The sequence below is a fragment of the Salminus brasiliensis genome, chromosome 3 (assembly GCF_030463535.1).
Source record: "Salminus brasiliensis chromosome 3, fSalBra1.hap2, whole genome shotgun sequence".
Classification (NCBI taxonomy): domain Eukaryota; kingdom Metazoa; phylum Chordata; class Actinopteri; order Characiformes; family Bryconidae; genus Salminus; species Salminus brasiliensis.
Window position 1 is genome coordinate 42,686,503 of NC_132880.1, and position 24,948 is coordinate 42,711,450.

Below are 24,948 nucleotides of genomic sequence, written 5' to 3' on the forward strand. Positions count from 1 at the left end.
ACAAGACAGCAACCATTTAATCCCACAAGAAGAACTGAAGTCTACTAGTACTAGAATTTTGTCTATTTTCAATACATTTATAGAACATATTTCAAATGTATTGGATATGTGCACCATACCGATGTTTAGGTGTTAACGGCCATTTTACCCTTTTCTATTCTTTTAACAACCTGCAGTGTATGGCCAAATCTATTGGAATCTGCATCAGTCATCAAAACATTCAGGTCCTTAAAACTGGCATCAGTCATGTGTCTTTACATCGACTGGGCCTTAATGAGATCTGCCCTTCTCCCTAGCCATGGCAAAACCTCACTCGTTGAGCTGGCAGAGACATTTCTGTCTCGGACTGTGACTCTGCAAACACGTCCAATGCACAAACTCACCGCTGCCAATTTAATTGAGAGCATATGCCAAGCTGTTATGACGGGTCAATACTCCAGTGTGCATGATCCTATCGAGTCTTTATGCCAAGAACAAAGGCAATTATCTTAACCTACCAACAGGAATTGAATAACAGCTCTCACACAGTTCTAAAAATTAAGCGTGAAGGATCTCTCGAACAGCTCTACCCCGCACAGTTTGGAGGTTTCCCTGCTGACAAGCTACTGCTTCAGATCATGGAGGGTTTGTTAATTAGACGAGTGGTTCGATCAGGTATGCAGCCGCAGAAAACGAACAGTGAACTCTGCAGTGCGGTGGGACCCCGGGAACTGATCCGAGAGGCTTCCTGATAAATAAAAGGGATACAACAATTTGCTGACGGCTGAAAACAGCATCAGCTTGCTCTGTACCTCCCTGCGGTCCACCTGATAGCAGCGTATCTCCTCTCTATTTAGAGAGGGCTCTTATTCCCCAGAGAAAGCTCAACACCTCGGACACACTCTCCCACTACAGTGCCGAAAACAAGGGTGTGCTCAGTCTTAGGGTTGGACTGCATTTGTCCTACAACACTGTCTCTCATCAGTTTCCTCAGGTACTGGGTTTCTGATCCTCTGTATGTTTCATCAAACAGCTTTTTTATTTGCTGGTTCAAATCCCAGGACATGCTGCTTGCAATCAGCAGCCACAGAGTCCAAGAGAGCACAATTAGCCTTGTTCCCTCAGGGGTGGGTTGATGGCACTTCTAGTGTGATGTTGGTAAGAACAGGTGTCTGTTAGCTGTTGTGTCGGAGCTGCCTAGCAATGCTGCATCGGGGCAGTGTGAAAGAGAGGGTGGCTGGCTAGTCTTCACCCTCCTAGTGCTGGGCCTTGCTAGTGTTCGGGGGTGTTCAAATGAACAGGGACTGGGTAACTGGCCTTCCAAACTGGGTAGGAAATGGGGAAATCAGAAAAAAAACTGCCTTTTTATATTAATATTTAAATATTGATATTATTGATACAGATTATTCCCATATGTTGTTTGAGGGGGCCTTTATTTACAGGGATGAACAGTCCTAGCGGATTTATGGTCAATTCCATATTCCTCACAGCCTAACCAACTAATGGACAATGTTAAGAAAATGTTAAGAAAAAGGATTTAAAGACTATAACTGTTAACTAAAGTTTCGTATTAAATTAATTTAAGCCTGAATGTATAAATAACATTAAAAACATACAGCATTTCAATGGAAATGCAAAGAAACACTGCCAGATTCACATTGTCAAAAAGTGAAGAAAAGCCAAAATGCAGATACAAGATTTTTGCATAACAGCGACGATCATACATACAATGTATGCAAAATTTGTATCCAAGCTATATTATTAAAAATAATTTACTGAAGGAACTCCAGATCCTTTTAAAACAGTGCAGGTAAACATAAATCCAGTAAAAAGGAGCAAGATCTTCTGATTCTGAAGAAAGTAGTGAGATCTTGTCGGTGAGCTAGTCTGAAGAACAGAGCTCGGTTCCTCCAGGTTTCTCCTGGACGCCCCCCTGTCCAGCCAGCACAGCGTGGAGGATGTGTTCAATTCCATCAGCAGCAGCAGCAGCAGCAGTTCACCTGATTTACCATCATTGAGCCCTGATTTACCACCAAACCAGGTGTTGATATGAGGAGAACTTGAGATGTTCTAATGAACACAGTGATGGAAAACCATGAAATATTAACGTTATTATTATTATTATATTTCATTCTAATATTAATGTTTTACTGAGGAAATAAACTCTTACTGCTTATATAAGGATATTTTCACCTCTAATGTTCACATGTGCTTAAACCTTTGGCACAGTACTGTATACTGTATAATACTTTTTTACATGTTATTTATTTTACTATTGTTCAGTGTCTTAAGGTGTTCACTTCCATTTTAATTTTATTAACTAGGGCTGCAATGACACACTCGACTCACAAATCGATTCCAGTAATGACTGTGTTTATGATTCAATACTCAAAACCTACTGAACCTTTTAATGAAGAAAAATGACGTATCCATACTGTTAACCAATCTACTAATGAGAATGGTGCTGGAGGGCAGGAGGAATGCTGGATTAGTGATCCAGCATATATGAAAAAATATATATACTGTTCCACTTCAGCTTCTAACTATTATCCACATTTTGCTAGAAATGAACACAGTGAGTTGGGTGACCGTTTGTCTGTGTGTGTGTGTGTGTGTGTGTGGTGTGTGTGTGTGTGGTGTATTGCTCTGCCAGAGAAACAGAAGCAAGTTTGAAGGTACAGTCCCTTCCTCCCCCTTTGCCAATGCCTCAGGGTTCCCGAGGGCTTTGAAGTCCTTTCAAAAGTAATCTATCACAAGGGCACCAAGGGATTTCATTTCTCACCCCGCTTGCGTGTGCACGTGTGTGAGTGAGTGTGTGTGTGTGTCCGTTTAGCAGGCCATTTCTCTCTTCTAGGAGGCTTCAGCTTCAGATTACAAGCAGTCTTAATCCCTCTCTCTCTCTCCTTCTCGCAGTCTCCCACTTCCTTTCTTTCCTGCTGTCTGTCTCTAATCAGTCAGCTGATGATGGGGTCCACCTTTTCCCTGCAGCTTAGGCAGCTCACGTGGTAGCTACCGCTTTTCCTGCGCGCGCACGTGATATTTCTTCCCCGCCATCTCACTGTGTGAGGTTTTTATGCTTTGGGTCTGTTATACTGCTTCTCTGCTCTCTTATTCTATTCCACTCATAAGTCACCTTATTTATGAGGTCTGTATTTTGTCAGTCTTGCATTCGCACCTGGTCTGTTTAGTATGTGACATTCATTGAATGGGTTACATATTTTGCAAATCCGGTGATTCGCTGGTTCTGCTTCAGCCCCTTGAAACCTAGACGTATTTCTGAGATTTAAGACCCATTTATTAATCATTATAATTTACTCCGGATCTGTTAGAAATCATTCAGTACCTACTATGAAGTATTCAGTATCTACTATGAATGCCACAATAGAAGTACTCAAGGCCCACTATCAAGAGTTCTTTATCTATTATGTATTATCAAGCAGTTCCTATGCTACTATAACACTACTACTACTATAATACCATCATTACCCACCATAAACTATTCAGTGTCCGCTATAAATTATACTGTATCTACTAGTAATTCATGTGTGTCCACTATGAATTTAAGATCTACTAAGATTAACCACTAATGAAATACTCCATTCATGTAGCTTGTGGATGAGGAGTTTAGGAAGGGAGCAACATACAGGTCTTCAGGTTTGAAGGGATTTAAAAAGAACCAAGCAACTTGAGAGGAAAAGGTGAGGGACAGTGAGAGAGAGACTAAAACCACAGACGTAGACTGATGTACATTCTGATTCCGCATACCAAGTCATCTGTTGTCTCCAAAACGCAGTAAAAATTTTACTAGCTGTCAAATCTGTGAAACACAAATTACTGTGTGTGGTATGAGAAGCAGACACTGGCCCTGTCAGTCATACTTAATTAGAGCTGAACACATCTTAGCGGACTTCTAAAAGTATTCCTTTCACAGCTGTACTCCACCAACGCAGCTATGCTTTATTATTGTACTGTTGCAATTCAAACTGAAAATATGAAATATAAAAATGTCTGAACCTTCTATGAAGCATCTGGGGACAGAATGAAGCCTTACTGCTCACTGCTGATGTTTGTTGGTGATCTCTTCTCTTAATGGGTGACATTTAAAGCAGCATTATGCAAAAACTGGTATTTTTGCACCTTGGCTCCCCCTACAGTTGGTAGGAGTAATTCAAATTCACACTCTTGCTGTAAATGCACACTGCGGTTTGAAGTGCCCCATCATGGGCAGTTGTACATGTGCATTTGCTGACAGGCTGAAGACATCTTTCTTTACCTACAGAAGCTGATCTTTATCTGGGGTCAATAGAGTAATGTTACAGGGTTTCACCCAAATAAGACCCAGTTTGGGCGATCTTGAGATCTTGTGCAGTTCCAACATTGTCCCATAGTGTAGTAGTAGTTTTTTCAGCCCCGGAGAGGCAATGCTAGAGACGCCATTCTCCCTGTAACAGTTACTGAAGCATCAACAGGATTCTGAAAGTGTTATTTTACTGTAAAATTGCTTCATAATGTTGCTTTAAGTCAGCAAAGAAGCCACATTTGACATTAGTCTGAACATACTTACGCCCTCAAAATACTGCATGCAGAACAACGACTGCCTCATTGATTCAAAACTTTGTATCTCCATTTCACATCTACCTAACTCGTAACCATCTTAATTCTGTTTATGATGAACAAGCCAGCAATAACTGTCCATAACTATTTGAAAATCTTCAAGTAATTATTAATTACTTGGATTCATAATTAAATATGGAAATTACTAAACATTCATTTCCATATTTCCATTTTTTTCTGACACTATTTTGAAGACATAATCTTTCCAGTTTTCCAGGACCTTTCCAGGGGGGGGGGGGTGCTTGAGTTCTCTGAAAAAACTGGGCCAGTGTGTTCCCCAGTTCTGTGAACATTGCCCAGTGCCATTCGGTACATGGCTTAGCTTCCCCTCACTCACCCTCATCAAAATCTGCATCGTCCTCAGTGTGCTGCGGGAACGGGAAGCAGTTGGTGATCTCCAGTCGGTCTTCCACCACCAGTCCCAGCAGGACACCCTGCACCACTTCACTGCCCTGGCCCTCCTCCTGGTAGTGTTTGATGATCTTCAACACCACCTGCAAGGTTGACCACAGCAAACCTTTACACAACTATAAAACACATTGTATTCTCCCCAAAAGCAGCAAACACACACAAACACACACACAGACAAATGTCATGCACAGGTTTTGGCACAAAAATATGCATATTTATAAAGGTAGTAATTAGCATAACCAACAGAACAATCAACACTTAACTTTAACTTCTCTTAAGAGCATCTGCTTTAATGGCAGGTGAAATCCAGGCTCAAAGATAGTCAAAACAGAGTTGAATTTTTTACCCTCAAGAATTTGGGGAGGATGCTGGCAGAGCACGATTCACGATTAAGCAGCTTAAAACCTGCTCGTCTTCTGCTTGTTGACAAGAGTGACGTAAAAAAAAGAAATTTCTGAAGATGATGTTAAATTTGCAGAAGACGACTGGCGTTAGGTCTGGAGCCAACAGGTTCATGTTTACCTGCTCCAGATAGTCCTATTCTATTAGCAGTACTTCTCTACAGGGACTAGACAAGCTGTATGTGCATTTGCACATCTGTGTCAGCAATGGGTGCCACTCGAAGTAACTGAATGCATTCATTAGAAGGGGGTGTCCACATACATTTGGACATATTATATAAAAGTAAAATCAGAGAAATCATAAATCATTCAGCTGCCTAATAATAATCATCATAATCCATCATCAGTTTTAAAATAAAGCAGGAACCACACTGTGAAAGGCAGCGACAGCGCTACACTAGACATCGAGTCCACTGCAATAAAGTCTACACCCACCACTAATAAACTCTGCACAGAAGAGCTTTGATTAAGACAAAATAATAAAATGACCCTTCTGTCAGAGAGAGACAGCTGTAATTAAAAGAGGGTAAGCAGAAAGGGACAGACACTGCATTTAAGAGGAAGGCTGCAACCCGTAGTACTCTACATAAGACTTTTAGTGATTGTAGAGGATTAAAGAGCCCAGCCTCACGGGTAGGTATCCCTCACTGTGGTGATAAGAATGGCGGCAGAGCAAGGCTTTGCTCTTTTTTTTTTTCTAGAAAAATCTAATTCATCTCCGGTAAACAGGAGCAGAGCCTCCATCCTGCCAACAAAGCACTATCGATCTCCTGTGTCCGGGAGGCCTGCACCCGCTGCCGTAATAGATTTTCAAATGCGACCACCACATACAACCTCATTTAAATCTTAATAAAAAATAGGCCCGAGGAATACATTTTCTGATGAGACAAAACAGGAGCCGGTGTGCAGAGATAGTGAGCAGCACCGTAGCTCACATTTACTAGACTACAGTCAGGTCAGAAGGGCCAGGAGCGTAAAAAACATGGTTTAAAAGATTCTGGTTCAAAGACCTTCGACATGGGCCCATGCCCACGGCTCCAAGAGGTTGACCAGGATTAGGGGCCCACCAGGGTTGGGAGGAATGAAGAAGCAGAAAAAAAGTTGGGGGTGGGAGGGGGGTGGGGGAATAGCAAAAAAAAAAAAAAAAAAAAAAAAAAAATCAATACCACACGTACAATACATTAATCTACCACCCTCCTCTTCACCTTGGGCCTGTACTTAGAGGCCATTTCTCAGAGTCCAATGGGTTCTCTCAGAAGTAGCATCAAGAGCAATCTACAATACAAGGCCAACACATCAGCAGCTCTTGGGCAGTATTTACCTTTGGACATGAAGCCTTGGTGGAAGTAACGAATTCTAGGTTTGACAACTCCAGATCTGCAGACTCCAGCGGTGGCTCGTCTCCAAAAGACGTTCAAAAAGCAAGTAAAGACCAAATCGGCGAATGTTATGGAAGGAATGAGAAACAGAATGAGCGTCTCTTCACAGGCAGGAGATAGGATTAAATCAGGATCCTCTGAGAATCATTTCACAAGTCATCCCAAACGCTGAACTGTAATAAGCCCCATTTTCAGGTTAGCTATATTGCAGCCATTATGGAGAATAATGAAGAGCCATGGGGTTGAAACAGGCCCAGACATAAATCCCTGCCCATAGGTAGTACTTCAGACTTTACCAAAATGAGGAAAGAAGCACAGCCACTAAGGAGGGCCAAGGATTTTAGATGAAATGTAGAAGAAGGCACAGCTAGTATTTCAGCTGACAAAGTCATAAACATACTATACTGTAAGGATCTATGTTTTTGCACTTTTGGTCAAACTAAAGTATAGCAAGCCTTCCATCAGGTGACTGGGAACCAGGTTAGCTTCCAGCTCAGAGCCAAGAGGTCCATACGGACAAATTAGACCTATTCATCCCTCCATGGAAAGCTTGGCAAGCCTCAATAAGCTGACAAATCCATCCTATTAACTCCCGAAAATACCATTTCATTTATTAATCAACGTGTTCAATGCCTCCTTATTTCCAACGTGTGGGACGTGTAGACAGTAAATAACGATCACAACCTCAGGGAGTCGAGCACAGGCCATTCATGCCCAGAAAGAGCGGCGAAGGCTCAACTTGACTCCAAGCTGGCAGCTGCTTCATTCTCTCAGCTCCGGGTGAACTGGACGCTTGCCATCTGATTATCAATAACACTGACAGGCCCTAAAAAAGAGGCACAGGGGCCATTAGGCAAGGCTCCATGAGACTGAAGGACTAGCACGAGCTACAGTCAAACACTAGGCCTCATGTGACCTTGTGGACCAAGGCTTCACCCAGCTATATACACACCATCGGCACCCACCGGCTAGAGCTCTGTACAGAGACAGCAATGTCCTCAGTCCTCATGGCAGAATCAATTACACAGAAATGTAACCCCACTTTTTCTACACGAGAAGAAAAATGTACTATACATCAAAAATAAAAAAAAACATGATGTAGGAGAGACCGAGGTGAGGTGCCATCCTCTAGGTCTCTTGCAGTTTATTCTGCAGCTCTTTCGTCATGGCCTCTTTCTGCACGCTTACTCACAGTGGAGAGAATCTGCTTTGAAAGCTTAGAGGGGAAAAAAACTAATAAAAAAAAAATGGGGTCACCTCCCTGATGCTGTGACGGGGCCCTACTGTGAGACATGGACGGGGAGCATGTTTGCAGTCCCCAGGAGGCCTGTTTACACAGGTAATTAGCAGCGAGGTGACACCACAGAATCTCAGAATTAATGCCACACAGCAGAGAGCCTAGAGTCTCCCTGCCCCAGGCCACGGAAGAGCCAACAGCTACAGCTACATACAAATACACATTCATATAAAGGTGAAAAATAACACTCTGCCAAGGCAGCTTGTAGCATGTGTAGTGTATTAGCAAACCAGTCAGGCCTGGCTAACTCTGGGTGCACCCAGTTAAACTAACGATTAAATGATTCTAGCTGCACAGACAACCATGAGCCTGTAATATAATGAAGCAAGCAAGGCACACAGCAACACAGAGGCGAAGTCAGACATCTCTGATGCTCTCCCAGTGATTAACATTAACACATAAGGTCCTAAATCCGGTTTGAACCAATGACTGATGATTGAAAACATGGACAGCGCAACGTCTCTCAAAAGTAAAGCAACCACAGGTCTAGCGCTTCCGCTGGCCGGTTGCAGTATGATGTGTAGTTCCACCCATCCTCATAGGTTTCGACGACAAAACAGCCCATTTTCCACTTCAATTATCTCCTCTACACCATCTTTCTATCTCCAGCGTTTTGTTCTCAGCGTGAAGAAAGCGGCTTGTGGTGAGCAAAAAGGTTGTAGTTAATGCAGCTTTAAGTGGGAACTGGTATTTTTGTCTTGCTCCTGGGCTCCCCCTACAGTTGCAGAGTGCAATTCACTTTTACACCACTGCTGTAAATACAAATCACGCTTTGAGCACCCCCTCACGGACAGCTGTACACAGATGTGCATTTGTGAACAAGCTAAGAGATACAGAATCTGAAGGATTTTACACTAATATGACTCTGGTTACAAAGTATTACCCAGTTCTGGAGAGAGGTCTCGTTCAGCTCCTCTATAGTGCAGTATAGTGGGAATGACGGAGACCCCTTTGCCCCTTTTACAGTCAGTGGAGCATCAACACGATTCTAGAGCTGCTATTTTAAGGTACAGCTCCTACATAACGTTGCTTTAATCTATTATGTCTCCCAAACTACCACGGGATTACTTTACTGATTCTCTAGAAAAAGTCCCACAACTCATTACTTAACTTCTGAATTACTTTCCAAAACCCACACAAATCTGAAAGCAAGCCAATCTCAGTAAACATCATTTAAAAGGCCCATCACTGTCTCTGCCCTTGCTCTGAACACACAGCCGGTTAAGCTAATTAAAAATGATAAAAGGCTAATTATATTTGAGCCAGAAGTTCAAAAACAGCTGCATCAAAATAAAACAGCTATGAATAAGAACGAAAACAGAGTCTGGCTTGTTGAAGTGAGGTCGAGGGTCTCTTTTTCAGCAGGGAATTTTATGCAGCAGTTAAGTTTGATACTAGCGTGATTAGAAGCTTGGGCAGATTGCTTGCATGGGAAAGATTTACTTACGGAAGCTCTGCACTGCTTATACTCACAATCAAAGCTGTGCAGTTAGCAGGTCTCACACACTTCCATTATGTACATACTCAGGTATAAATACATATAGACGCTTAAGTTTTAAATACGATGTGTACAACTTTACACAACAGCATACACCCAGACCCTGATGATGAGAAAAGAAGCCTTACTTGCATCTCAGGGCTACTTAAACTAAGTCAAGTCCTCAGTCAAATGAGACCATGGGGGCAATAAAAAGCAGCAGAGCTTGGATGAGGGGAAACAGAGGGCCAGGGTCCAGTACAGTTTGCTAATTTCCCAGCTCCAACACACCAAATAAAGCTGGCAAATAACAGGTGAGATGACCAGAGTCCTCCACAACTGTGATGGAGCCTGCTTCCAATCCAGTGTTAGCAATACGGAACATTTTTCAGAGCCCGTGTTAATTGGCTTTAGCACTTATGCAGATCATGGCAATGTGCCACAGGATAGTCCCAGAAGAGGACAGGAATAATACCCATTTTAGCCTTTAAAAAAAAAAACTGAACACTCCCTCGTCAATGTAATCGACATCATTAACGCCATCATTTAAGGAAACACAAGGATTTGCATAACGCTGCAGAACACACGCCCACTGAACACACAGATCTATACGGATTTCTCTGGATTTCTTTTTCTTCTGCAGCTAAAACTCCATCGCTATCTAAAATGTGGGAGGGTTTTGGACAGAGACCCAGCAGTGTGGTGCTCTGTAAGCTTTTTTAAAAAGAAGAATCTGCTATGAACGAGCACTTGAGGTGAAAGCAACTCGCTTTGTCAAAACCTCAGCATAACAGCACTGCGGGTGCTGTCTCTTGTTCGCCCCCAAATCAAAAGTAAAAGTAGTTATGCTAAAGTAACGCTGCAGTGTGCATTATCCAACACTGTAATTCAGCCGTTTTGGTTTGCTTAATGGCCGTGTACGAGCGAGAGAATAGCTTAAATTAGCATTACAGCTTGTTGCTACAGCCTGTAAATCCTTTTAATTATTTTTCTCGTGCTACATTGATACAAAAACACATTTGCCAGTGATCACCTCAATTATACATGAACCCAGTGATTAATTAATTCCAAGTTTTCCAAGTACACCATTTTTAATTTTAAGTGTAATGTAGTTTAAGTAACAGACACAGACACTCCATTTCAGGTAAAGGGTTGCTGTGCATAAAGCAGGTTTATTATTATATTTTTTGTTTTGTAAAATAACGCCCTGAAGTGTTATACTGTGTCTAAGGGAAGATGATTAAAGAAAATATTGAAATATAGAGAAATATTCTTTTTTCCATTATTATGGCTACAATTATCACACAAACACATAATAATAATCAATTATTGTTTTAGATTAACTGACTAATTAATTAATAAAATAATAATCGCTAGATGCAGACCCAACTAAAACATGCAGTGCTAGACACACTACTTCAGGTAGAAGATCTGTTGCAGCTGGCCAGAGAGCATGAGCTGTAGCAGCCATGCTGCCGCATCACTCATGACCTCTTCAAACAGGTCTCAGAGAGAACTAGCCCATATCCCTACCCATGTAGATTCCAATGTAAGCCAATATAAGCCTAAACCATTGGTTCCCAACCCTGATCCCAGAGGCCCGCCTACAACTCAGGAAGGACTTATTAATTAGCCGATTAGCTGGATCAGATGTGCAAGGAGACGGTTGAACACTAAATATGCAGGGCAGGAGATCTGCGAGGACCATGGCGGGGAACCAATGCCCCAAGCTGATTAACCTCTAAAGCAGTATGTATGTATTTATTTATGTATTTATTTATTTATTTATTTATTTATTTTTAATAACCCCCCCCCCACACCAATCAACATGTTTGGCGAGACAGGTGGTGTTGGACAGCTGTATCAGCCAGTTAGAATTTTAGATGGGTAACAGGCACATACGGTATGAGCATTACTGATCCGTACATCTGGTGGGCTTGCAAATGCAGCTGTTAACTTTAATCATGATGGGCTCCTTGTGTTCACAAGACAAACCTGTGCTGGCTTCAGACTTGACACACTCCACATGGGAGAGGTCTCTACTCAGGTACTCCCATTCAACAAAAGATGTGAGGAAACATGTCAACAACTCTCCGCTCCTGGAGACGCCCAGCCACGGATCAGACCTGCGAGCCAGTCCATCATCCTCCTGGGGCTGAGCCTCCACAAAGCCAAGGTCACAGGTAGGCAGTCAGCACAGATCCAGACCGAGAGTGGAGCGGAGTGCTGAGTGCAGATCCCACATGGCCCTCTGTCAGGCACACTAAGCTTCCGAGACCCACAAGGGAAGAGGTGTCTTAGCGCGGAGCTGAGCCCAGGAAACCTGACCTTACCAAGCTGTCCAATGACTGATGTAACCCAGTAGGTCTACAAATCACTGTATTGCTTTTGACAATTAGAACTAAATTGAGGAGTAATTAAAAGGATCAAATCTCTAATTAAAGGGCCATAGATTGTATCCTGAGTAATCCCTTATACCCTAAAGTAATGATTCAGTTATTAATCCTGAAGGAAAAACTACTGTACAGCCTTTTAGGTTACCTGATTTTGTGGAGTGCCACAGGGTTCTATGCCATACAGCATCTATGAAAGAGATGTAAATTATAATAGTAATAAATTGTGGGCCTACATTCAGGGTTTAAAGGGTGGCAGGGTTAAGAGTTTATTTTATATAAACACTTTCGCATCCACACTCCTTGTAGCACTTCTGCAGAACAAGTGATTTATCCAACAATAACCATATTATTCTGATTCATTATATTTTTGTGGCAACATCCTGGCTAGCGCTTCCCCAAGAGGTCAGGGATTCCAGTTATAAAGGGTCCACAACTCCACCTAAACTGATGATGAAATGGAGAGGATATTTCCCTCTATTCTGTAGCGGTGGGCAGCGATTAGCAGGTATGAGATTTTCTCTAATTTCCACTTCTGATTCTTTTTCTTCTTCTTCTTATTATTATTATTATTATTACACGTTAACCCTTAAACTAAAAAAAAAAAAATAATTAAATTAAAGCTACTTATAAGGTCAGGCTCTTTTTCCACTGAATAATTATTTTAATATGGATTAATCTGCTGATTATGTTCTCCATTAACCAATTGATCGATTGGTACCTGTCGATCGAGTCTTAAATTAGTAAGAAATTTGGTGGGACGCATTATTTTTCAGGAACAATATTAAGCAAATGTACATGTGTATGACAACCGTCAATTTTCATACCGTGGTTCACCTAATCTTACATACCCGCTGCAGCCCTAACCAAATGCTGACACTCCCGTTAGTCGCCACAGTGGCGCGATAAAGAAAAGCCTCCGACTGTCACCGCTTTTCCCTCCACTCTCTTCACTAAGCTCACCCTTCACATACTCCTTATCGACCCTCTACCATCCACCGTCCATCCTGCCTTTGTTGAAGTAAGTCTCTACAGTTCAGAGAAGGATTTCTACTTTATTGTGGAGCACTGCAGTGAGGATTTGATAGCATTCAGCAACAAGCGTATTAGTGGGGTCAAGATGTTGGATGAACACCACCCCAACTCATCCCCAACTCAACCCAAACGTAGTGGATGGAGCATCATCCATCATTCCAGACAACACAGTTCTACTGCTCCACAGCTCAGTTCGGGGGGCTTTATACCCCCCTAGCCCACGCCTGGCATTAGGCATCATGACGCCAGTAGGTTCAAGTTCATCTGCTCCAGAGAGTCTTATTCTATTGGCAGTACTTCTCCACTGGGACTAGACAAGCTGTGTGTGCGCATTTGTACATCTGTGTCAGTAACGGATGCAAGAAGGGGTGTCCACAAACATTTGGACATATTTTATGTTCCAGGAGAATTTGCTCCACTGTGAAAACAACAATAAAAGCCTCTTGGCTCAACGTATTATCTTGCAGTTTAAAGGTTTAAGCAGTTAAAATAATGAAGCTATTATGATGGTCTGTTGTCTACCACATTAAGCTTGATGATTTTGATTCTGACCCACCAGCCATAATTATACAACAGGGTTTTTTTTATGAGGCCTCTTACTCAGTGGCCTCTGTTGCTGGTTCTGGTCACTCCTCACATCCGTGGAGACGCCGTGGCAGGCAGCCATCTGAGCACGCTCAAGGACACTGAGCCTGGCTCCTGCTTTATTTCCTGCTCTCCTCTCCTCGCGCTCGCCTGCCTCTTTTTTTTTTTTGCACCCTTTGCCGCAACACAGCCATCAATCTCTTTTACTCCTGCTTCAGAAGTGCTGGGAGCTTACAGCGAATCAAGCCCTGCTCCGGCACTATTAATCCACGCTCCGGAGCAGAGCGCTGCTGTTCTCCCGCTCCCCAGGAAGCCATCAGGGCAATCTTTCAGCCACACTCGCACTCACCTCCTGCCACTTTTCCACATCTGCCGAAGAATTATTGCAACTTCTGAACATACCAAAGCATCCTGCACACATGGGCCGTGCTGGATGTCACTAATGGAGCTCGTATCGCCCATCTGGATAACAAAAATCATAAGCACATGCGCACAAACAAAAAAAGCTCTCTAGAGTAAGGCCTCAAACTTTAACCCCCTCCGCCCTTCAGCCGCTAACCCAGGCCAGTAACACAATGACTTTCGGATCTCTTCAGTTAGCTCCCATTGATCACTCTGCTAATGGACAGGGCACCAGTTTTAAAAGCAAGCAGATGCTCCTCCTGAACCACCTGTCACTCTTCATGAAGTCTGCCATCCGGTTCAATTAATACAGAGCAAAAAAAAAATATTTAAAACTGGCAAACTCTTGCGGGACGTTCATTAACGGCAGAATGGGAGTTAATCAAGGGGGGAATTCAACCGCACTATTTAGCATCCGATTGACCCAGAAGAGACAGAGCTCCTCCTCTCTGCTCATCGGTACAACCCCCCAGCAGCTCTGGTGCAGTCAACACGCTGCCTCTAGAGGTCTGGAGAAAAACACAAACAGCTGGCTCTGTAATGAGCTAAAGAGTGACCGCCCTCCACCTCTGTCGGCCTGCGCTGTGCTGTCTGTCGAATGGCTAATCCATTCCACTCCGAGACCTGCTCGGCTCATACTCCTCTCTGGCCACTCAGAGATCTGCCACAACCTCCCAGATGAAGGCCTTTTTCCTTCCATTAAAACGGCTACAGTGGAAGAAAACCAATTGCTAGTGGTGTCTCTAAAATAGCATTACAACAGCGCTCACAGTTCACCGTGTTTCAGGCAGTTTGACATCTAATCCTGCTGTTTGAAATGATAGGCTACAAGGTAATGTGTGGACAAATCTCAAACACTTCCAGGCTTTCGGTGGACCAACTCTGCCCCCAGCTGGCCATCTGCACCAACTGCAGAAGTTCAAGCCTACTGCTTTTAAATGAAATGCATTGAATGATGGGACTCAAATCCTGTGAGGAGAAACAAGAAACAAGGCAATCAGACTGGTAATTAGACTTCTTGCCCGCTAATGTGATGTGTGTAATGCATGTTCCCACACAAAACCCTCCAGACCTACCAAAAACACTGCCTGCTTTTGACACAAGAGCCTTCAAACCTCATTGACTTGGGATTGTCGCTGCTTACCCAAGAGGTCAAAAAGTGAAAAAGTTTCAGATAGCAAAAAGGTAAGGCAGAAGAGAGGCAAAACGTGTGCTAGCGAGGATTTGTAGGGCTCTCCATGTAAGCTGCTTACCTGCCACGATGCAGCTGTGGCTAATCCACCTGCATTATGTGTCGAGGCTATTTGTAGTCATCAAACAACTAGGGAGCATCTGCAAAGTGGAGCGGGGTCTTTAACAATGAGAAACACTGAGGAGCGAATGAGGGGAAATACTACAAAGCACAGGCCTCCATAAATCTCATTTCACTGTCTAGGTGGTTTTAGGAATTGTAAGCTATGGAAAATGGGTTCACAACTTAACGGCTAATACAGAACCAACACGAATCCCAATCTGAACCTGACTAGCCCCATCAAACCTCCCAAACAATACTGTTGTCAATCAAGAGCCTTGTACAGCCATTAGTACCTTTAGATTGGAGACAAGCACAGCTATAGACAGTGCTTTGTCTAGGGGTTAGCAGAGGGAGGGAGTCACTCCTCTCACTGGATGCCAGCACCCCTTAATAAAACAGGGCCCAATAGTTAACAGAGGCAGACACTTGAGGGAAGTGGGTGTTGAGGGAATACACAGCTGCTGAGCTCACAGCACCACAAACAGCATGGCTAACACTCACCAAAAGTAGAACCAACATATGGCAGTCACTGCTGATCATAAGAAGGCCTCAATGCTAATTATGAGGTTATAAAAGAGTCGCAGAAAAAACGACAAGCCAGGCTGCTCAGAAATCACGACAGTTATCTGACAAAGTAACAGAAGCTCAGCGCTATCATCCACTGGAAAAGAAAGACCAGGCCGGTTTAGTGTCGTTTAAGATTTACGGAAGAACTGAAGCAATGCTTTTCTCTACAAATCAGAGCAGTTTTGGTCTGTGCAGGACGTGCAGCCTCCGGTAACTTCTGCTTAGGCTCTGACTCAACTGAGCTTGAGTTAATTCCCAGTAATGCCGCCAGTAGCCATGGTCAATGGTACAGGTGGGGAGGGTAAAAAAAATAAAATTAAAATAAATAAATAAATAAATAAAAAAAGGCCTAATTTCTCCCTGCCTGCCAAGTATAGAGTGATGCCAGACCAAAACATGGATATGTGCCGGGCTGTAAAAAACAAAACAGAGACGTCAGCACCAGCAGCACAATGACTCATTAACAAAGAATCAATAACTGCTACTAAAAGAAGTGTTTATCAGATGGTTAAGTTAAGCAAACTTTAGAACATTAGACTGAGGCTCCGAAAAGTACAAGAGAATCGGACACCGTCTTTCTGGAGGACTCTAAATAGAAGGTCGGGGTTTGGTGCCTCAGGAGCGCTACAGCATTTCCTCCAAACCTGAACAGAAAGTAGACTCCTATTAAGTCACTAAACCAAACTGCACTTTTTCATCTTCACAATACTGTCCAACGTTAGCCCTTACATGGGGCAGTGGTGGCTCAGGGGTTAGAGAGCCGGGCTATTGATGACAGAGTTGTAGGTTCGGCAAGCTGCCACTGTTGGGCCCTTGAGCAAGGCCCTTCACCCTCTCTGCTCCCCAGGCGCTGGAGTTGGCTGCCCACCGCTCTGGCGTGTGTGTGTGTGTGCTCACTGCCCCCACAGACGGGTAAAATGTGGAGGACATATTTGGCTGTACATAGACAACATACAGTGACAAGTACTTGCACATTTTACTCACTACTAGTGATGCAAATCAGTTCATCAGAAACTCTGCAGCAGGAACGTTCACTTACACCCTAAAAACTGGACACTTCACTGTCGTTCTTAGTGAGCTGCACTGCTTACTAGTAACAACATGCATTTTTATCTGAATTAACAGCTTTAGTATCATTGTTATGCTCCACTGAGGACAGCACTGCCGTCCCTGCTACTCCAGGCTTGGCACGCTACTAACCGCAGTGAGTGACTTTGGAAAAGCAGGCAGGACAATGCATGTGAGATCGGCATAACCAGTCAGATCTGTGTAAAATCCTATACTATTAGTCTACCGCCTCAGTCCACATGCTTCTTTTACTTCTAAGGACTGCTCTGTGTCTCTCAGCTCAACGCCTTTTAGGAGGGGGTCAAAGCTTGAATTCCACCTCCCGACTGTAGGGGGGGGGCACTTTTCTATTGTGTTGCTATAAGTAGAATAGTCTGCATGGTCTGGCCCTTGTATGCCCTGAGGAACTCCTCGATCCCTACAGTCCCACTCATGCCCTCAGGTCATCAGCAGTCTACTCACCTTCTTCTACAGTACAGTCTCCTCCATGGGTGGCAGATTTTCAGTGCTGCAGTCATGCGGAATCCCTACTCCAAACTTTAAGACTAGACTTCTGTTGCTTCTATCAAGTCTTATCTGATTACTTTCATGTTTCTTCTGTCCTTCCTCTGCTGGTCTTTGTAGTATTATTATTATGAACCTTATTATTATGCTCGTTCAGTGGTTTGAGTTCATACAGCAGCCTTTAGACAGACAGCTCAGCTTGCAATACCAACCACTTCACCTCACAACAGAAAGACCGCAATTCTCTCCCTGCATTTTTGAGGACAACAAACTGGGCAGCTCCCATCACCAAACAATGAGATCAATACGGCGATCACACCAATGAAAAGCACAAACCATGATCACCAGCTGATATTCTGCACACCCCATACAGAAGCAAGGCATAAATCAGGATGTTTTATTATTGCTGAATACTGAGAGGGTGACATTAACAGCGATAAATTATGATTACAATATTGCATCTCTAACACTATTAATTAGTATAAAATAATACAGTAAATGAGTATAATGAGGTAATTTTATTTACCTATAGACAGAGGTCTACTTTTAGAGGTATACTTTTATTTTTATGTGGTCCTACAGCAATGAATACCTGAGGTGATTCAAGGTTTGTCGTGACAGTAATTTGGTGCAATCATGGTAGCCTTCAAGGTGACGGACGTTGGATACATGGAAGTGACAAACCACAAACACAGTTGTGTCTTCACTAAAACAAATCCAGCATAACCAAAACAATAATCCTAAAAACGTTGCTTTCTGCTCCCAGAAGGTATTTACACCCAGCTAGGACAGGCCAATATATCATAAATATCACAAAATTCATAACTGACCAATGACAACAATGCCGCCCCCACCACCACCAACCCCCTACCCCCCAGAGTCCACGATGCAAGTTGATAGTACGCATGTGATTTTGCTCAGATGCCTATTTCCATATCAAACACCTCAGAACATTCAATAAATGCATTCTTTGGCAACTTAAGGACACTTCATCATGGAAGTTAATCTTTACAATAAAAAAAATGTTTAAGTGTACCCAAGATTACAGCAGTAAAAAGGCCAAACAGACAGCAACCCTAAGCATCAACCAGTAAAACTGTTGGGAGTATAGAGGCAGGCTAACTAAGGCTGAACACGTGCCGTTTAAACCAGGGTGTGAACAGAAACGTGGTTAGAACCCACTCAAACACCTCCAGGCAGGGAGGCACACAGGGATTAGCCTCCTCGCTGAAGGCTGGAAACAGGCAGCCATTGGAAATCAATGAGCTCTGCAATGGCAACTTCACTTCACTCTTCTTAAGCAACAGCCTAAAACAAAATGTGCTACCTTGAGCATGAAAGTAAACAAACAGAAAGTGCCTGTGAGTCTAAAGCTTTGGCTGAGTGTTTCCTCAAAAGCCCAGACGGGTGCAGGAAAAAAACTGCGTATAAAGCTTCCAGTCCATAAATATAGATTAGGGGGGAAAAGGTCAGAATAAACCTTAAAAGTTGTGGCTCCACACTGATGTCCAGAATCTTGTTTTTCCATAGTGAAGAGCTCTTTGATGCAGCACTTCCAGTTCATCTGTTATTCTGCCAACAGGCTTTTTATGATCAAGCTTTCATAGGACTTACTGCCTTTTATTTTCTCCTCCTAAATCATATTCAATACGCAATAAGATCATGCTGAAGAACACACTGCCTTCAGGGGTCTGTACATTAGTCTATTACAGCTCATTTACAGCCACTGATCGCACCCGCACCAACTGAGAATTTGTTTACACCTGGCATTGGCATGTGCGTTCGGTGATCGGATCACATTCGGATTTCACTTGTCCGCATTCGGAGATAATCAGTCAGGCAAGCGGAAGTACATCTGACCGTTGCCCTGAACTGTTCACAGTCTCCCAGAGAAGGAGGGTTTGATAAGAAACCTTTGTTTACAGGAATTAAAACAAACGTGTTGGTGTGATTTTTACACAGGACAGTAAAATCGGGTATCATCTGGATACGCTGAGGATGCATTTTAGTGGAGTCTAATTAATAAATTATAAAAGATTTTCTGGCATATTGTGATAGACACACCCTAATATGTATTTTTACAGATGGATTTGATGGATACAAACTACATCCATAGTTTAATGCCCATCAAACAGCCATACAGATTGACTTTGGCACTGTAGCGCAGTTTTAGGATACCATTTAACATAGTATCCAGGCCCTGGCAGGTGAACAAAGCAATGTATGGAAATCTCTAGGTGCTTTTAATTGTTCTAAATAACACCATGTCCTGAAACTACAGCTTCTTATGGTGCACCCAAAGAGTGCATGTCCTACGTAGTGCACTACGTACGCACTACAGATGGAGTCCTTCACATACTAATAATGCTCTACTATTCAATACTAATGAATACACTTTTAACTGCGGTGGTGAGCAATTCTGACCTACTATTTTGCAGCAAACTCTCATTACTCAGCTATGCCGAGGTAAATTCAGTGACCCTAACGCTTCCTCTGGGAGAGAGGCTACACGGCACTAGGTGGACGCAGCTTCAGTCTTGGCTTAAGTCCTAAGCTTTATTTCTGTCTGTCTATCTATACATCCTCCATCCATCTGTCTGTCTGTCTGTCTGTCTGTCTGTCTGTCTGTCTGTGTATCTCTCCAGCCATCAGAATGTCTCTCTGTCTCAGTCTATTAGTCTATTTATCTCTCCCTCTCTCCATCCATCCATTTTTCTTCATCTATCCATTTGTCTGTCTTTCCATGTCTGTCTACCTATCAATCAGTGTGTCTCCCCCTCTCTCTCTAGCCTTTAGCCTGTATGTCTGCCTGTCTTTCTCTGTCTATTTGTCTCAGCCTCACTCTCTCTATCCACCAGCCTGTTTGTTTCTGTCTATTTGTCCTAGTCTCTGTCTGTCTGTCTCTCTCTCTCTCTCTGTTATGTCTCTCTTTATCTCTCCATCCTTTGGCCTGCCTGTCTCTCCTTCTCTATCTGCCCATGTCTCCTTTTCCTTCTCAGCCTGTGTTTCTCGTTCTCTGTCTGTCTATCCATCTTTCTTCATCTATCTGTCTCTGAATCTCTCCATCCTTTGGCCTGCCTGTCTCTGAGTCCCTGTCTCTTTATCCCTCCATCCTTTGGCCTGCCTGTCTCTGAGTCCCTGTCTCTTTATCTCTCCATCCTTTGGCCTGCCTGTCTCTGAGTCCCTGTCTCTGAGTCTCTCCATCCTTTGGCCTGCCTGTCTCTTTATCTCTCCATCCTTTGGCCTGCCTGTCTCTGAGTCTCTCCATCCTTTGGCCTGCCTGTCTCTGAGTCTCTCCATCCTTTGGCCTGCCTGTCTCTGAGTCCCTGTCTCTTTATCTCTCCATCCTTTGGCCTGCCTGTCTCTGAGTCCCTGTCTCTGAGTCTCTCCATCCTTTGGCCTGCCTGTCTCTGAGTCCCTGTCTCTTTATCTCTCCATCCTTTGGCCTGCCTGTCTCTGAGTCTCTCCATCCTTTGGCCTCCCTGCCTCTTTATCCCTCCATCCTTTGGCCTGCCTGTCTCTCTCTCTCTCAGCTCTCTCTCTCTCAGCTCTCTCTCTCTCTCTCTCTCTCTCTCAGCGCTCTCTCTCTCTCTCTCTCTCTCTCTCTCTCTCTCTCTCTCTCAGCTCTCTCTCAGCTCTCTCTCTCTCTCTCTCTCTCTCTCTCTCTCTCTCAGCTCTCTCTCAGCTCTCTCTCTCTCTCTCTCTCTCTCTCTCAGCGCTCTCTCTCTCTCTCTCTCTCTCTCTCTCTCTCTCTCTCTCTCAGCTCTCTCTCAGCTCTCTCTCTCTCTCTCTCTCTCTCTCTCTCTCTCTCAGCTCTCTCTCAGCTCTCTCTCTCTCTCTCTCTCTCTCTCTCTCTGCTCTCCGTTGCTCTTTCTGCTCTTTATCACGCTTCAAACGACCCAAAACACACTCGGCCCATCAGTGGACATTCCGCTAAAACCCAAAGAAGTGGAGGATCTTACCAAGCCTTCGATCTGGATCTGTTTAACAGGTGAATCCAGGCTGTTTTCAGACGCGGTGTCTCTGCGGAGCGCCATCTTTACAAGCACGCGGAGAGCAAGAGCGGGGCTCGGACCTTCCGGCTAAAAAGAGAACAAACAATCGGTCCTACCCTGAGTCGCCCCTACATACCCTGTGCAGGAGTTCCAACAGCAGAACCCAATGTTAAATAAACACACTTAATCATTTTTTATTATCGGGTAAACTGTCCTCCTAGACCCCTAGACTGTACTTACACGTTGGTGTGATGTTTATTACTTTACGAACGTTCCGTGTTTCTGCACGGTCGGATTTGACAGTAACTGCGGGAGTACCATGCTGGTTGTATTTTGAGGATCTCTCTCTCTCTCTCTCTCTCTGTCTCTCTCTCTCTCTCTGTCTCTCTCTCTCTCTGTGTCTCTCTCTCTCTCTGTGTCTCTCTCTCTCTCTCTCTCTCTGGTGACAGTTTATACTCTTTTATATCTAGTTGTACTCCACTGCAGTAATCGTACTGGTATACTGGTCGCTGGGGTCAGTAACAGTGTTATAGCTCCGGCAGCAGCAGAGCAGCTTCGGTACAATGAAGATAAAACGCCAAAAACAAGCCAAGAAAAACATCAGCTTTTATAAATACAACTTTGGTTTTCGGGAACCTTTTCAGATATTAATCGATGGCACATTCTGTCAAGCAGCGCTGAAGAATAAAATCCAAATCAGAGAGCAAATGCCAAAGTATTTCATGGGAGAAGTTCAACTCTGCACCACAAAGTGAGTCAACATAGATTTACTACTTTTACTATAATCTATATGATCAATTACCAGAATGTGTAACATGTCTGATCACTGAATACATCAGTATTGCGTTTAAACTGGGACTTAACTCTTAACTCTAATCACTTATTACAGCATTGATCATATCTGCCTTACATCAGCCAACATCCTCACGTATCCATCTACCTCTCTAACTGATTATTATTAGTTTTAGCTGTTATGCCCATGTAAATGTTGTTGTCACTTGTATTTTAACACATTTAGCTGCTCTGACCATTTAATTTCCCTCTGATAAATCTGACCACCCCTAGAGTCAGTTTAGGGATCCTTAAAATTCTCCACACTAGATATGTCAGAATAATACTGATGATTATAACAAAAATAATATTTACCCTTTGACTAAATATATGCCCAAGCATACATCTGTGATCTGTGTGTAAATATATATATATATATATATATATATATATATATATATTCATTATCAATTTTCTCTCTATTATACAGCTGTGCACTGAAGGAACTTGAGAGCCTTTCTGACGACCTGTACGGAGCTAAACTCATCTTGCAGAGATACCAGATTCGGAAATGTAAACACAGCAAGGAGCCTGTCCCTGCATCCCAGTGCCTGCTGTCAATGCTTGAGAAGACAAATCCACATCACTTCTTTGTAGCAACACAAGTAATGCCGGCTATTCAGACTATGGTGTTTGGAAATATTAACTAAATGGAGTATGAAATTAAATATAAATTCCCAGACTTTGTCATTTACAATGCTTATTATTAAATAATTACATGGGAAAAATGCAAACTGAGTAATATTGAGTTATTCTTAAGTTGTAGCAATTAGGACTAGAAGTTTGGAACCATGAGCAGGACCTGGTCAAAGTTTTATTAATAATAGGCCAAATCTTTCTTCTGCTCTAGACTAGCAAACAGTTGCTGTAACCATCATATGTCTCTTATTTCCAAACACTGGCAGTTCACATGTTTCAAATGTTTCAGATGTTTTCTATTTTCTTATGAAAGGCTACAGTACTTCTGCTGTGTTTGGTATTGCTTCCTGCATAATCTATAAAATGAGTTATTCTTAAGTGAGCTGTGGAGGCCTGGACCTGTTCTTTAATTAAAGCAGTCAAACTAGCACCTTGCATAATGCAGTAATCAGACTCACAGCGTTTAGCTCAATGTATATGAGAGAAATTCAATTTTTGCATTATGTGATCTTCATTTGTAGGACAGAGATTTGACCACAGGCGTGATGGGGATTCCTGGCGTGCCTCTGCTGTATATTATCCAAAACACCATGGTGTTGGACAAGCCCTCCGCCTGTTCACTGAAGCACGTGGAGGCGGCACAGCTGGGTGAGCTGGTGAGCCCGACCGAGCAGCAGAGCATCCAGAACCTAAAAGCTGAGCAGGGCCTCAGCAAAGATGGGGTGGAGCAGCAAGGCAAAAAACACAAGAGGAAATCTGGCAACCCCAACCCCCTGAGCTGTCTGAAAAAGAAGAAGAAGCCGATGCCACAACAACCTAAAAAGACGGACGGAGAGAAAAGAAAGAGGAGCAGGCACAGGAAACGGAAACCTGCTGATCTGACCAGCAGTGTCCACCCGAAGCCCTCCGGTGCTCAGTCCTGACCTGCATTCTGTATATCAGCCCTGTACAATTGCTGTGATGTGATGTGATGTGATAGACTGAAAGAAAAAGAAAATCTATGTTTTCTGTGATCACCAGCTTTTCTTTTAAACCGTTAACTGTTAAGGTCTGATGTCTAATAAACAGCCGTCTGTTGTAGAAGGTGGCTCATACTTTTTTTATGATCAGGAAAGCTGCTATATTTACTGGTTCAAGATTAAAAGTAGCTTTATTGGTATGACTTTAAAAAGCACAATATTAGCAAAGCATTAATAACTACACTAATGACAATAATAGCAACTATATATTTATTGTATTCCATTCAGTTTCTCTGAAGCAAACTTCAGCAGCAAACTGTTTTATATGGCAAAACTATGTTTTTTATATATATATATATATATATATATATATATATATATATATATATATTATGACCTGCTGCAAACAAGTCAGTTGTTTAAAATGTGTTTCTTTGGGACTCCTCATTTGGTGCATCCAGAAATGTAGGGCTCTTATGTATGTTTAACATCGGGGGAAACTCCTCTGCATGCACTGGTTTGGGATTTTAAAAAAATCACACTGTGTCCCTGTCATATTAACCAAATAAGCAAAAAAAAATGAATATTAATTTAATATAATGAATGTTAGGAGAATTTGTTTGGTAGTACATGTGAAATGTTGCCTTCAGCAGTAAGCTTTTGCTGTGGAGAGCTAAACTGTTGTGGTCCATGACCCTTTAAATGTCCTCCACTACCACAAGAGGGAGGTAAAGGGTTTTTTTCATGCTTTTTACAAGAAAGAGTTTTGTTATTATGTCATAGAACAGGACTGTCCTTTAATTTGATGCAGTAGTGACAGTTGAGTGACCATGTTTCAATAGATTAATTGTTTTAAACAATTATATAAATCCAACCGTACGACCACTCTGTTCAAGATATGTAAGCTAGACTGTATGTGGAACTGTTCTGTTGGAGTTGTCAATGCTCTTACCCAGTGGTCTGGGTATTCCTCATTAGAGGCGTAAATGCAGGATCAGTGGGATGGCTATTGGCTGAGAATCAGTAGACTCCCATAAATCAACCTTAAGAGTGTCTTGATGTCTGTGGCGTCAGAGAAGCTGAAAGCTCTTTGTTGGACTGATCTAAGTGGCTGAATC

The 24,948-nt window shown here is 42.9% G+C and overlaps 2 protein-coding genes across 2 annotated transcripts in view; one reads left to right on the forward strand and one right to left on the reverse strand.

Moving 5' to 3' along the window:
* eif3hb (eukaryotic translation initiation factor 3, subunit H, b) overlaps positions 1 to 21,472 on the reverse strand; it is a 77,135-nt gene extending 55,663 nt beyond the window's left edge. Inside the window, exons 1-2 of the mRNA XM_072674881.1 lie at positions 21,369 to 21,472; positions 4,931 to 5,087 (exon numbers count right to left, since the gene is read on the reverse strand). Of these exons, the coding sequence (XP_072530982.1) occupies positions 4,931 to 5,087; positions 21,369 to 21,443 (232 nt within the window). The 5' untranslated portion in view covers positions 21,444 to 21,472. The remainder of the gene's footprint in view (positions 1 to 4,930; positions 5,088 to 21,368) is intronic.
* Positions 21,473 to 21,714: 242 nt separating this feature from the next.
* utp23 (UTP23 small subunit processome component) lies at positions 21,715 to 23,954 on the forward strand. The gene is made up of 3 exons (XM_072674882.1): positions 21,715 to 22,152; positions 22,663 to 22,837; positions 23,393 to 23,954. Exons 1-3 carry the CDS (start codon positions 21,965 to 21,967, stop codon positions 23,792 to 23,794), a joined length of 765 nt encoding a protein of 254 aa, XP_072530983.1. The 5' UTR covers positions 21,715 to 21,964; the 3' UTR covers positions 23,795 to 23,954.
* The last annotated feature ends 994 nt before the right edge of the window (positions 23,955 to 24,948 follow it).

Bases quoted from the DNA above. Each gene is read 5' to 3' on its own strand.
- utp23 (XM_072674882.1), top strand. From the start codon at position 21,965: ATGAAGATAAAACGCCAAAAACAAGCCAAGAAAAACATCAGCTTTTAT. The intron at 22,153-22,662 runs GTGAGTCAACAT...TCTATTATACAG, and splicing joins GTTCAACTCTGCACCACAAA to CTGTGCACTGAAGGAACTTG. The intron at 22,838-23,392 runs GTAATGCCGGCT...CTTCATTTGTAG, and splicing joins ACTTCTTTGTAGCAACACAA to GACAGAGATTTGACCACAGG.